Genomic DNA, 15,258 nt, shown 5'->3' on the forward strand with positions numbered 1-15,258 from the left:
CTGAAAGTTTCCACCCAGGTTGAGAGGGTTGTTAAGAAGGTGTACGGTGTGTTAGCTTTTATTAGTCGAGGGATTGAGTTTCAGAGCCATGAGGTCATGTTGCAGCTGTACAAAACTCTGGTGCGGCCGCATTTGGAGTATTACGTACAATTCTGGTCGCCGCATTATAGGAAGGATGTGGAAGCATTGGAAAGGGTGCAGAGGAGATTTACCAAAATGTTGCCTGGTATGGAGGGAAGATCTTATAAGGAAAGGCTGAGGAACTTGATGTTGTTTTCGTTAGAGAGAAGGTTAAGAGGTGACTTAATTGAGGCATACAAGACGATCAGAGGATTAGTTAGGGTGGACAGTGAGAGCCTTTTTCCTCAGATGGTGATGTCTAGCACAAGGGGACATAGCTTTAAATTGAGGGGAGATAGATATCGGACTGATGTCAGAGATAAGATTCTTTACTCAGAGAGTAGTAAGGGTGTGGAATGCCCTGCCTGCAACAGTAGTGGACTCTCCAACACTCAGGGCATTCAAGTGGTCATTGGATCGACATATGGACGATAAGGGAATAGTGTAGATGGGCTTTAGAGTGATTTCACAGGTCGGCGCAATATCGAGGGCCAAAGGGCCTGTACTGCGCTGTAATGTTCTATGTTCTATGAGGTTTGATTGTAATTGAATATTAGGCTGCTGATGGCCACAGCACCTCTTGGATACCCTGTTTTTATCGAGATGTGTTCTGAATCTACCCCATTTAGCACAGTGATAGTGTCACACGGGACAATGGAGGGTATCCTCAGTGTGAAGATGGGATTTTGTCTCATAAGATCACAAGAATGTTGTTTTTTCGATTCTTCCTGCCAAACTGGACAAGTGAAATACATCCCATGGCCCGAGGCCAGGACAAAGTTACACTTGAATGGTTTAATTACAGGGCAACTGCTGTGAATCCCATAAAGGTTGGATGAGCAAAGGTCTGGAACCGTTAACTCTCCTGCCATTGAAAATTAACAGTTATACATCAGTTTGAGTGAAGAAAACTGTGAGATTTCAAATCTTCAGCCTTGTGTCTTAAATTTGTTTAACCTTTAACTTGCAGTTTCTGGAAAGAAGCAGTCACTTTCTGTCACACTATGTAACCACCTTTGGTTTGTGAACTTAAAGAATTTAAGTTCTCCAATCAGTTTTCATAGTTCTTTCGTCAGTTTAACTCATATTACTTACAAATATGTTTTATTTGCATATGTCATGCTGTATTTTATAATATATTTTGCTCTCTCAACATTTACACACTGACACCTTTATGCACTGATTTTATGCACACTTGTTATAAATTGTATGTGAGATAACTTTGTAATTTCTGTATTAGTTTAAGGCTGTGTGTCACTTTGGATCCTTTTCATTAACTTGTGCTGGCGGACACTGAGTCCACATGATCACCTGAACCCACAGTGAGATCCTGAATGGTCAGTGTGAACATGCTGATAGGACATCAGCTCCAGAGAAATTTTAAAACACATTTAAAATAGCTTCCGACGGTATGAACCCACTGGTGTGTTAACAGGTTGAATGACTCAGTGAATCCCTCCCCACACATGGAGCAGGTCATAGAATTTACAGTGCTAAGGAGGCCATTCGGCCAATTGAGTCTGCACCGGCCCTTGGAAAGAGCACCCTACCCAAACCCACATCTCCATCCTATCCCCGTAACCCACTAACCCCACTTAACCCAGTAACCCCACTTAACCTTTTTGGACACTAAGGCAATTTAGCATGTCCAATCCACCTCACCCACACATCTTTGGACTGAATGACCTCTCCCCGGTGTGAACTCACTGGTGCTGCTGCAGGATGGACAATCGGCTGAACCTCTTCCTGCACTGAGAGCAGATGAATAGAGTGGAACGTGAGTGACTGCACTGGTGAACCATCAGTGAATGTGGGTTTTACAGCTCCTGTCACAGTCTCAGCATTTAAACCCTCTCTCTGCAGTATGAACTCACTGCTGTGTGTGTGGGGGCTGGATGGAGGAAGATGGGTGTTCAGGACTCAGGCAAGGGGGAAATTAAGAGTCAGTTTGTCCCGGTGGGCTAGTGGGAGGGAGGGAAGCAGTGGAGGCAGCAGATCGGATTGTCACAATTTTAGTTACAAAGAAGCTCCAAGAGCCCCTCACACTTGTTGTTAGTGATGAAGATGGAGGAGACTGGGGAGGGGGAGAGCATTCAAAAGGAATTAATTTGTGTTAGGGACAGTAAAAACATTCACCAAACTGCTCAACACAAAGTTGTTTTTTTTAACTTTTATCGATAACATGTCCTACAACTGTGCTGGGGTCTATTAACCTCAGCAGAAACAGATGCCAATAAAAAGATTTGGTCCTGGATGTGATTAACATCAAAATCCAATCACTGCAGTCACTGGTGAACCCGCTGGTGTTTCAGCAGGTGAGATGACGGAGTGAATCCCATCCCACATTTGGAGCAAGTGAATGGCCTCTCCCCAGTGTGAACTCGCTGGTGTTTCTGCAGGTTGGATGACTGAGTGAATCTTTTCCCACACTTGGAGCAAGTGAATGGCCTTTCCCCAGTGTGAACTCGCTGATGTCTCAGCAGGGTGGAAGAATCAGTAAATCCCTTCCCACAACTGGAGCAGATGAATGGCCTCTCCCCAGTGTGAACACGCTGGTGTTTCAACAAGATGAATGACTGAGTGAATCCTTGCCCACACTCAGAGCAGGTGAACGGTCTCTCCCCGGTGTGACCTCGCTGGTCTTTTTGCAGGGTCTTTGACTGAGTAAATCCCTTCCCACACACAGAGCAGATGAATGGCCTCTCCCCGTTATGAATTCGCTGGTGTTTCAGCAGGTCGGATGAATCAGTGAACCCCTTTCCACAATCCGAACAGGTGAATGGCCTCTCCCCTGTGTGAACTCGCTGGTGTTTCAGCAGGATAGACGAGGTAGGGAATCCCTTCCCACACTCGGAGCATGTGAATGGTTTCTCTCCAGTGTGAACCCGTTGGTGTGTCAGCAGGATGGATGAGGTAGTAAATCCTTTCCCACACTCCTGGCAGCTAAACGGTCTCTCCCCAGTGTGAACCCATTGGTGTTTCAATAGGTGGGATGAACAGATGAACCCCTTCCCACACTTGGTGCAGGTGAATGGTCTCTCCCCAGTGTGAACTCGCTGGTGTGTCAGCAAGATGGATGAGGTGGTGAATCCCTTCCCACAGTCGGAGCAGGTGAACGGTGTCTCTCCACTGTGATTGTGTTGATGAGTTTTCAGCTCAGACGGGTATCTGAACCTCTTCCCACAGTTCCCACATTTCCATGGTTTCTCCCCAGCGTGTTTGCATTTATGTCTCAAGAGGCCAGATGATCGGCTGAATCCTCGTCCACACACAGAACACGTGGACGGTTTCTCTCCATTGTTTTCTCCTTCCATGTTCAAGATTAAATGATATTCAGATTACAATAATTTAGGCAATCGCGTCAGATCCTGATGTGATGTTTGGTTTGAGTTTCCTGCCTTCATCTCCTGCTTGTCCAACATCCTGTGAACACAACGTCGAAGGTTAAAAATTCAACAGAGACAAATATTTTTTTTGGTTTGAGTTTGCGGTGTTACACCCTATAAAAGGAGTTCCAAAATCCATTGCTGTCAGTCCAGGATAGCAATTCAGAACATTTACATATATATTTCATAGAATCCCTACAGTGCAGGAGGCCATTCAGCCCAGAGTCTGTATTGACGCTCCGAAAGAACACCCGACAGGACCCACTCCCTCACGCTATTCCCATAACACCACCGGACCTTTAGACATGAAGGGGCAACTGAGGGATGCCAATCCACCGAACCTGCACACCTTTGGACTGTGGGACTAAACCAGAGCACCAGGAGGCAAGCCTGACACACAGACAAGGGGAGAATGTGCAAACTCCCCACAGTCACCCAAAGTCAGAATCAAACCCGTGTTCCCAGTGCTGTGAGACTGCGGTACTAACCACTGTGCCACTGCTCAGGGACAGTGATGACCCTGCACATGTCCTGCCCCCCGAGGAAGATGACTGTCATTAACCCAAGTCCATCAATTTTTCCTTTGTTATTTTATGGGATGTGGGTTTCATTGGATTTGTTTCTGACCCCTTATTACCCTTGTCAGAGGGCTGCTGAGAGTCTGAATCTCCTGTAGGCCAGACTAGGGAAGGACAGCAGGTTTCCATCAGTTTACAATTGATGATAGCTGTAATGGTCATTCCTACTGAAAGTGGATTTATGTTCCAGATTCCTCCCCCTTTATTAATTTAATTTAAACTTCCCCAACTCCAGGGTGGGATTTGAGCCCCTGTCCCCAGACCATTGGCCTGGGTCTCTGATCCACTGGAATTACCCCCATCTCCCTAGTTACAGAGGTTCTGCAATTACCACCGGGGTCGGTGCAAATTGGGGACGGGGAGCTTCTTGTTCTGGGTTTGAGGCCTCCTCCACTGGGTATTTCTGAAGCCTGTGCATCCACTCCGCCGCGTCCCTGCAGCTCCAGCACCCAAACTGCGCATGATCAGGCTGAACACGCACGGCGCATGCTCTATTCACCAACATCCGCTGCGCATGTGCATACATCTGCTATTGTGATGATAGGACATATTCTCTTTCGCCAGGAATGCTGGGTACCACCCCGACCATTGAAAGGTAATATTGTTTGACGAAAATTGTATTTCATGTCTGATTATGATCGCAGTTATAGGGTTAACATGTAAAATTATTGAACTAATTGATACATCAACCAATTTCTCAGGAAGCATAGTCCTGTCCTCAGTGTAATTAACTGCAGAATAAACCCCAATAGTTCGATATGTACTCACTGGCGCCTCAGCAGGTGGGGTGAACAAGTGAATTTTCCCCATACACCGAATATTTAAACTCTGTCTTGCTATTAAGAATTCAGCAATTGTGGCTCAGAGCCTTTCGAACCTTTAAAGCTGGAGTGTTAATGAGTAGGGAAACTGAGTAAATCCCTCTCATACACATTATGTATCTGAATGGTCTCTCTCCAGTGTGACTGTGTGGCCAAGTCAGTAAATGACATGACCGAGTGAACTCTTTTCCACTTTCAACTGGTGAACAATCTTTTTACAGTGAGATTTACACATGAGTTTCCAGCCCAGAGAGGGATTTCAAATCCCAAAATACACTTTCCAGATGACGCGGGACATACTTGTGCTTCTTGCAATTTAGTTATGTTCACTTGCTGCTCACTATGTGATCTTCACACAGTTTAGGACAGTGGAATTACGGCCAGGATAAGATCAGACATGATTGAATGGCGGAGCAGATTCGATTGGCCAAATGGCCTAATTCTGCTCCTATATCTTATGAACTTATCGACACAACCAGACCTCACTTCCCTTGGAACAACATGAAGTGTCTACTGTTTTCCAGATCCCTTCCTTTCAACTCAATTTTCAATTCGACTGCTTTGCATTATTCTGAAACTAAATTCAGATTTTGTGACTGCTTTGTGGAACATCACCATTCAGTCCATGAATGTGATTCTGAGCATTCATTTGAATTCTCTGCTCCACTCCTAGTCTGACCTCTGTACCCTGGATGTCCTGCACTGTTCCAATGAAGCTGAATGATAGGTCAGAGAACTCATCTGGTGATCAGGCACATTCATTTCAACAATTTCCGATCGTGACCATCATTCAATCTTTCAGATATTAGATGTTGATAGTGGTTCGTCTCTTATAATTTTAAATTGGACCTTTCTTCTGTTTCTTTTCTTGGTCTATTAGTTTTTTTACTTCTCTCATTATTACAATATTGCCCTGTACCATCATCCTCTTTGTCATTTAATCACTCCATTTATCAATCCCATCATAAGATCATTTGTTCTTTCTTCCCCAGTGTTGCTCTTTTTAGCCTTAGTTTATTAGCTCTGATTACGTCACCTTTGCTCACGAGTCGCCAGGTATCTTTCTGATACCACCACGTGGTTCAATTTCAAGTTATGATTAATAAGTCAGCACACCGCTTAGTACGATTGAAATCAACGGTCATTTATTATATACAACAAGTAATGTTTACACAATAATACTACTATCTATATAATAAACCTATCACTACTGGCCAATACTTAACTTTAGGAAGATCCCACCAAGTCAGGGAAACGAATGGCTTATCCAATCGGATCTGGCCTGCGGGATTCAAAAGGCTGCTCCAGGCTAGGAGTCTTTACCGGATAGCGATCGCTGGATTCAAACTTACAGTTGCCGGTTGCTGTTCTTGCGAAGGTCTCGAGCAGGCGTAGAAGGGAGAGAGAGAGAGATCTGAACTTGGCCCCTCACCTTATAGGGCCCAGGGGCTTCCCGCCTCCCGGGGCGGCCCTTGACCCTGAGTCCCAAGTGATTGGACCTGTTCCCAATCACTGGGGTCGATACGTCCAATTGCGAGGCGATTCCCCGATCGGTGGGTGGTCGTTGACCTGCCTTTGTTTGGGCCACTGCAGGCGCCGACAGGTCTGGCCCGGTATTCAATTGCTAATATGTTGCAATTGTTCCTGGGGATAGCTGATTACACTGCAGATGTCTGGGTGGATGGGCTGTTAATAGCCCTGAGTATCGATCTGGGCCAACTTCCCCAGAGCCGAATATGCTATTCTGTCTGCAGCTGTCCGTTTCTGTCTTGTTACCTGCTTTTCCCAGCAGCCTTTCCGGTTAGCCATTTACGTGGCTACACCAGCTCCTCTCTTTTTCCTGACTCTCTGCTGGCACTGTTTAAATCTAAGTATTTTTTCCTTCTTTCTGTCTGTTAATCTAAGTTAGCAATCATATGGAATGGTGAAATGTATCTGCTGCTTTTAATGTCTACCCCATTCTGTCTCTCTTTGTTTCTATATTTGGTTCAGTCTCCTTCACTCTTATATTCTGCCTATCTGTGTCCCTATCACTTTTCCCCTTTCTGCTCTTTCTTCTCTCTATTCGCTCACTGCCAGTGAGGAGCTAAGTTTCACTGGATTGATTCCTGAGATCAGGCAGTTGTCCTTGGAGGAGAGGTTCTGTGGGATGAATCTGTTCTCTCTGGAGTTGAGAATAATGCAAAGCAGCCGAATTGAAATGTGAGTTGAAAGGAAGGGATCTGGAAAGCAGTAGACACTTCATGTTGTTCCAAGGGAAGTGAGGTGTGGTTGTGTCGATACGTTCATAAGATATAGGAGCAGAATTAGGCCATTTGGCCAATTGAATCTGCTCCGCCATTCAATCATATCTGACCTTATCCTGGCCGTAAGTCCACCATCCTTCCCATTCGCCATAACCCTTCAACCCATTACCAATTAAAAATCATGATGTGGAGATGCCGGCGTTGGACTGGGGTGAGCACAGTACGAAGTCTTACAACACCAGGTTAAAGTCCAACAGGTTTGTTTCGATGTCACTAGCTTTCGGAGCGCTGCTCCTTCCTCAGGTGAATGAAGAGGTCTCTTCATTCACCTGAGGAAGGAGCAGCGCTCCGAAAGCTAGTGACATCGAAACAAACCTGTTGGACTTTAACCTGGTGTTGTAAGACTTCGTACAATTAAAAATCTGTCTAACTCCTCTTGAAATTTACTCACTGTCCCAGAATTCACCGCACTCTGGGGCAATGAAGTCCACAGAGTCAGCCCTTTGGGAGAAATAGTTTCTCCTTAACTTTGCTACCTTCACTCAGTCATCCAGCCTGTTAAGACACCAACGAAGTCACACTAAGGAGAAGGTTCACAAAGGGCCGAGATCAACATCGACTCTGTGGGAAGGGATTCACTCAGTCATGATATGAGCTGAGACATCAGCAAGTTGTCAAGTGCCTGCAGGGATTGGATTTTGCTCTTTGTGCTGCTGTTAATCAAATCCAGGATTGATGGTCTGACAATATCTGCTGATGTTAACAAATGCTATAATTGGCTACAGTTAAATACTTTCAGATGTCACTGATTTTCAGAGTTACAACGTCCCATTTTAAAAGCACCATCTGTGATATTCTCCTTGAGTCAAGAACTCTTTTTTTTAGGTTCATGAGTTTTATTTGTTGATGTTTTAAATGGGGTGGAGTATTGATCTCCCAACAAGTTTACAGATGTTACATTGCACACCATGAACACCATCCTACTGCATTGGTTTAAAATAAAGATTATGATTTTACCAATGACTTTGGTCTCTTTTATAATTACACTTTGCAAAAAATTTTACAACTGCATAAATATAAAATCTTCCATGAAAATGGTTTAAAACATTCCTGGACACCACCATGTGATGGTTCCAGCAAACAACTTTAATAACTAATCACAATAGCTTGATAGCCAGACGCAGATCTCAACATGGATTGAAGACTAAACAGATCTAAAAGGAAGCATAATAAAACCCATCACCATACACTTAACGTTGCCAAAAAAAAAAGCAACTTTTCCTCCCTCCCCGACACAAACTTCAGAGTGCAGTATATTCATACACATGGGCATAACAGAAACAAAATCAAATACCATGGCAATTTTCAGAGTATTTACAACTTGGAAAGCAAAGTGTGCTTAAAAACTGCAACATAATTTGAAGGACCTGTGAATGTACACTCAAACTCACATGAGGCACAAGGCAGCAATACCCAAGAACACAAACACTGCTACACATTAGTGGAATTATAGTTTACAGTAATGGGCATTCCCATAGCTCAAGTATTATCATTTACAGTGGAATAAATATGTACTACTATTGTTTTTAATGTTACATACCGAGGTAAATGCAGAAAGCTAGTGTAAAGCATATAGATTAAGTGTAGGTCCTATATATACGACAGTTTGTTCAAGACTAATTTGAAATAATGGGGAAAATTGTATTATGTAGTTATCACCATACACTTTACACTCAATGCGCACTTCCGTGTTCTGTTTGACGTTCGTAAACTGAATAGCAACAAAGAACCGAAGGTATTTTTCCTGCAGACGCTTGCCATGTATGGGTAGTACTGCAAAGGAAAGCCGCTGAATCCTCCCAGTCCAAAGATGTGCAGGTTAGGTGGATTGGCCATGATAAATTGCCCTTCGTGTCCAAAATTGCCCTTAGTGTTGGGTGGGCTTACTGGGTTATGGGGATAGGGTGGAGGTGTGAACCTTGGGTAGGGTGCTCTTTCCAAGAGCTGGTGCAGACTCGATGGGCCGAATGGCCTCCTTCTGCACTGTAAATTCTATGAAAACTATTTCACAGGTCCAACTTTATCTCAGTCTTCTTTCTTTGCTGCACAATGAATGGGAATAATAAACGGATTATAATTGATTTGCAAATCTTCTGCAAGTTCGGTGGAATTCTTTGGAGGCCCGGGATAAAAGTTAAGAATCCTGTTGAGCTTCGGAACAATGCGGGGTTTTCAGCATAACCGTAATTAGGATCATTTAATCCAGAGCAAGTCTTAAACCACGTCCGGTAAAATCTGCACGCTCTCTTCTGTCCTGAATCATCCAGTGGGCCTGCATGAATGTAGGCTGGAGGAATCTCTTCACAGTTCTCAAAAGGAGTGTTGCCACCCTGACTGGAGTCATTGTAAAGATCCAAGAACGTGTTCAAACTTTTCGCAAAACTTTCGTAGGAGTTTGGGTCTGACATACTAAAGGAACTTTCTGTTTTGAACAAATACAGTGTTTGTGATAGTCCTGGGGGCGCAACTCTGTCTTGGTGTTTGGGTTCAAATGGACTAATCGTGAGCAGCAGCGCTTGAATGGTTCCAATGAAGATCCCAGCGAGGCAGCCATAAAAGATCAAGAAGAACCAGAATATCTTGAGCCAACGACTGCCGGTCCTGCCTAAAAAGTGCTTTTTTATTTCGGAATCCCAGAGGGATTTCTTCCAGTCTCCACCTGCATCCTTGCCCTTGGCCCGGGCCCGGGCCATGCTGTCTCGAGGAGGCTGAGCGGGGGATTGTGGGAGAGTTTGAGGAAAGCTTGGCCTCGCTGTTGAGCTGATGCTGGCCGGCGGCGCGCGCACTCCCTCGCGCGGCGGCCGTTGCTTTTCAAACAAGAAAGGGGCGGGGACGGGGACGGGGGTGCGGAGGAAGGGAGGGGGAGGGGCGCGGGCATCGGTGGGGGGGGCGGGGGGGGCGGGAAGTGGAGTTGAGAAGCTCCAGGTGTCAGGAGTCCCGCGGAAGGTGAAGCTTCATTCAGGAACTCTGAACAGGAACAAGACAATTCTGAACTTTCACTTCAATCCTAAATTGATGTTTGATCCAAAATCTACAATTCAGAGTTTGAAAGGTTCCACTGATTAACATCTCCAATTAGAAAGTGCTGATTAATCATTGCTGACAATTGTTACTCACACATTCCTCACAGTAACATGCCCATTGTGAAATGACATTATCAAGGAACATTAAACTAAACTGTGAAATATTTCACAGGCACATCAATAAAAACTTCATCAATCAACATTGATATTGATGAAACTTGGAAGTCACTGAGTTCAATGATTTCTGACACAGCAGCAGCAGCCAGGGTTAGGGGGATAGAGCGGGGGAGTGGGCCGAGGTTGAGTGCTCTTTCACAGGGTCATTGCAGACTCGATGGGCCAAATGGCCTCCTTCTGCACTGGAAAGATCTGACAGGATTCGAAGGTAACGGTGGAACCCACAACACAGACTGGTTTGAGAGCCACTCAGCAGAGATGACATCTGTCATTGAAGCAAAAAGCAAAGCCGACCTGATGTACAACATAAACCCAACACCGAGAACACGGCATCATGTGAAAGTAGTCAAGACAGTTTTGTAAAAGATGGAGAGATTGTGAAAATAAACACTGGACAGCCAACGTCAGTAATTCCACACTGCCTGTGATAACAGAAATCTATGTGCTGTGTGTGAAGGGAAGAAGAGGGCTCTGGGTCTGACCATCACCAAAGACGTTCCCTTGAAATCCCAGATGGTGACATCCTGACAGATGTAAACAGTCTGGGTGGGGTTAGTGTTGGGTGGGGTTACTGGGTTATGGGGATAGGGTGGCGGTGTTGACCTTGGGTAGGGTGCTCTTTCCAAGAGCCGGTGCAGACTCGATGGGCCGAATGGCCTCCTTCTGCACTGTAAATTCTATGATAATCTATGTCCCGCTCGGTTGAACATGACTGTCAGCTGTGCTCCATCAGACGGACATCTCCCAATCGCTGTCTGACTCTCCTGCAGCTTCCTGTCATGGTTCAGTTGGACAAGGTCATTGATTGCTCAAGAAGCATAAAAGCGGCCAGCAAGGATGGAATTCCAGCTGAACTGCTCAAACACAAAGTCCCATCGACTGTCACACCTTCACGATCTCCTCCTTTGTTGGGAGGTCGGAACCATTCCATGTGCATGTTGCTAAAATCATCACAACTGATAAAAACAGCAGTGACAGAGGAGATTGTAGCAACTACAGGGATGTCTCACTCCTTAGTAGCACCGGGAAGACCTTCACTAGGGTCATGTTTAAAAGATTCATCTACTTGCAGACTGAATGGTTACAAACGCACAGTGCGGTTTCTGTGCTGACAGATCTACAGGAACATGATCTTCTCCACACACCAGCTGATAATAATCTGTATTGTCACAAGTAGGCTTATATTAACACTGCAATGAAGTTACTGTGAAAGCCTCTTATCGCCACATTCCAGCGCCTGTTCGGGTACGTAGAGGGAGAATTGAGAATGCCCAAATTACCCAACAGCACCTCTTTCGGGACTTGTGAGAGGAAACACACGCAGACATGAATAGAACGTGCTGACTCTGCACATTCAGTCACCCAAGCCGGGAATCAAACTTGGGACCCTGGCGCTGTGAAGCAACAGTGCAACCTGCCCACTGTGCTACCGTGCCGCCCAAAGTGAACAATTGGTGTTTAATCTAAAGAGTCTGTGCTGAGAAAAGTGAAGTTCTAATTACTGAGTGAAAGTAAATCTTTAAGTATGAATTGCAATTTACTTGTACAATTGTAAAAGGCAGTGAAACGTTGGATTCACTGAAGTTAATCTTCAGCCTTAATTTTGTGCATTGGATTTCACAATCTTTTGGAAGCTCCACCTCTTTAAGTCTTTTTGGTCTAAGAAGGTTGAAGCTTTGGTTACCTATGAAAGCTGATCGTTTTACTTTTACTTTTCTTTTGTTTTATTTGAGTCACTTGGAAAAGTGCCTGAAGAAAGAGGGGAAAAAACTAATTTGGGCAAAGCTGAAAAAGTTGACAAATGAATTGAGAAAACAAAGTTTAAAATGGTGTTTGATTCATTTCATATCTGAAAATAAAGTTACGTAAAGTCAACACAGTTGTGCGCATTTGAGCACGTTTGCTCCAACACCTTTGAGAGCAGAGAAGTTAACCCTTTCCACTGACAGCACGGTGATGATTTAAACTAAAGACTTTGCCTTTTCAAGATTTGGCTTCATCCCATTTGGTATCTTTCAAGACAAAATGTTTAAGAATGGAAAATATCGGAGTTATCTCCAAACTGATTGCAAATTCCTGTTCTTCTGTCTCTGATCTATAAATATATTATGTGAATATTAAATTGGACAGTAAAGTTCCTCAGTTGTTGCTTGAAAGTCTGTGTTGTTCTGAATGATGACAGTATTAACCTTCTCCCTAACCTGTCCTAACCCTTCTGTCCATTCACCAACTGAAACCAGAGACTCCTTGACCTCAGGGTGACATTCCCTGACTGCCTAGTTATTCCCTTAAATCAAGCCCTGAATTGTTGGTGGATTGTTTCATCCTGCTGCCATATTTCAACAACAAATGTTGAAATGTTTGCTCCACACCCACAGGGTTTCATCTGTTTAAAGCCACAAACAGAAAGGTCCATTTTCCTCCTGGAGTTTGAGACATGATGCAGAGTTTCAGCCAATGTCGAGAGGCCGTTCACCTGCTCTGCCTGTGGAAAGGGATTCACTCAGTCATCACACCTCCTGACACACCAACTTGTTCATACTGATCAGAGACCTTTTAAATGTGAGAAGAACTAGAAAAGCAGAAAGGATTTGCTGATACATCAAGGCACTCACACTGGGGAGAGGCCATTCACCTGCTCCAACTGTGGGAAGAGATTCAACTTGTCCCTCCCACCTTCTGACTCACCAATTTGTTCACACTGATCTGAGACAAATTAATTGTTCTGATTGTGAGAAAACATTTAAAAGCAAAAAGGATCTTCTGAAACACCAGCGCACTCAAACTGGGGACAGGCCATTCACCTGCTCCAAGTTCGGGAAGGAATTCACCCGATCACCTCACCTTCTGAGACACCATTGAATTCACACTGGGGAGAGACCGTTCATCTGCCCTGTGTGTGGGCAGGAATTCATTGATTCATCCGACCATCTGATACACCAGCGGGTTCACACTGGGGAGAGACTATACACTTGCCCCGTGTGTAACAAGAAATTCACTCAGTCATCCCACCTTACAACACACCAACTTATTCACACTGATCAGAGGTCTTTCAATTCTCCGATTGCGAGAAGGGATTTAAAAGTAAATGGAATCTGCTGACACATAGTTCACAGTGGGGAGAGGCCGTACACCTGCTGTGTGTGTGGGAGGGGATTCGCTCAGTCAAACAACCTGCTGAGACAACAGCAAGTTCACAGGCGACAGCAGGGGATGGATTCTGCTGTTATTGCTGCTGTGAATCACATCCAGGACTGAATGATGTCTGGATGCCTGTTTCCAGTGGGGTTCCACAGTTCTCTGGTACATATGAATGATTATGAAATTTGCAGATGATACAACAATTCTGCATATGGTTGACATTGCGGGAGAAAGCCATGGACTGCAGGAAGATATCAGTGGACTGGTCAGATGGGGAGAACAATTGCAAATGGAATTCAATCTTTTTTAAACTCCAGTGCCTTTTCAGGTACACAGGGAGAATTCAGAATGTCCGATTCACCAAACAAGCACATCTTTCAGGACTTGAGGGAGGAAACTGGAGCACGCGGAGGAAATCCAGGCGGACACGGAGAGAACGTGCAGACTCCACACAGACATAATAATCTTTTATTGCCACAAGTATGAGGTTACTGTGAAAAGCCCCAAATCGTCACATTCCGGCACCTATTGGGGTAAGCTGGTACGGGAATTGAACCCGCGCTGCTGGCCTTGTTCTGCATTACAACCCAGTGACCGAAGCTGGGAATCGACCCTGGCGCTGTGAAGTAACAGTGTTAACCATTGTGCTACAAACGGTGAGAGATAATGAATTTCAGAGTGAAAACAAGACAAGTGAATGAACTATAAATAGGATGAGACTTAGAACTGGTGAGCAACAGGGAGGCATTGGAGTCCCTATCCACAGGTAGCTGGATAGATCGAATCCTTTCTTGGACATGGCCTGGAATATAAGAGCAAGGAGATTATGCTAGAACTTTATAAAACATGAAGAGTACAGCGAGAGGATGGAGAAGCATTATGGTCACTGTATTAATGAACTATAAGTCATGATTCATTAATTAGTATAAACCTGACATCAATTTGATCATTTATATAATTGCAGTCAGTGTTCAATTAATCAAATCTTGGGGATAAAGTTGAAGCTGAATGACAAATGACTGTAACAGTGAAAAAGTCTGAATTCTTCAGTAAGTTAAAATCCAAACTGTTTATATAACAAAAATGAAGAAAATCATTTCAGTTAATTCCTGATAAAAATAACGTGACTTCAGGCAAATGGAACGAGCTGATTGGTGAGTGGCTGATGAATCTTTATTCATGAATCAGTAGCTAGTGGTGTCCCTCAGGGATCAGTGTTGGGCCCACAACTGTTCACAATTTACATAGATGATTTGGAGTTGGGGACCAAGGGCAATGTTTCCAAGTTTGCAGACGACACTAAGATAAGTGGTAAAGCAAAAAGTGTAGAGGATACTGGAAGTCTGCAGAGGGATTTAGATAGGCTAAGTGAATGGGCTAGGGTCTGGCAGATGGAATATAATGTTGACAAATGTGAGGTTATCCATTTTGGTAGGAATAACAGCAAAAGGGATTATTATTTAAATGATAAAATATTAAAACATGCTGCTGTGCAGAGAGACCTGGGTGTGCTAGTGCATGAGTCGCAGAAAGTTGGTTTTCAGGTGCAACAGGTGATTAAGAAGGCAAATGGAATTTTGTCCTTCATTGCTAGAGGGATGGCGTTTAAGACTAGGGAGGTTATGCTGCAATTGTATAAGGTGTTAGTGAGGCCACACCTGGGGTATTGTGTTCAGTTTTGGTCTCCTTACTTGAGAAAGGACGTA

The 15,258-nt window shown here is 44.3% G+C and overlaps 1 protein-coding gene and 1 pseudogene across 1 annotated transcript in view; both read right to left on the reverse strand.

Moving 5' to 3' along the window:
* Positions 1 to 2,275: 2,275 nt before the first annotated feature.
* The window catches only part of LOC140417792 (uncharacterized), a 35,151-nt gene continuing 22,168 nt past the window's right edge, over positions 2,276 to 15,258 (reverse strand). Inside the window, exons 3-4 of the mRNA XM_072501250.1 lie at positions 12,096 to 12,160; positions 2,276 to 3,459 (exon numbers count right to left, since the gene is read on the reverse strand). Of these exons, the coding sequence (XP_072357351.1) occupies positions 2,406 to 3,459; positions 12,096 to 12,160 (1,119 nt within the window). The 3' untranslated portion in view covers positions 2,276 to 2,405. The remainder of the gene's footprint in view (positions 3,460 to 12,095; positions 12,161 to 15,258) is intronic.
* LOC140421499 (sodium/potassium-transporting ATPase subunit beta-1-like) lies at positions 8,027 to 9,904 on the reverse strand (annotated as a pseudogene).

The sequence above is a fragment of the Scyliorhinus torazame genome, chromosome 5 (genome assembly GCF_047496885.1).
Source record: "Scyliorhinus torazame isolate Kashiwa2021f chromosome 5, sScyTor2.1, whole genome shotgun sequence".
NCBI classification, from domain to species: Eukaryota; Metazoa; Chordata; class Chondrichthyes; order Carcharhiniformes; family Scyliorhinidae; genus Scyliorhinus; species Scyliorhinus torazame.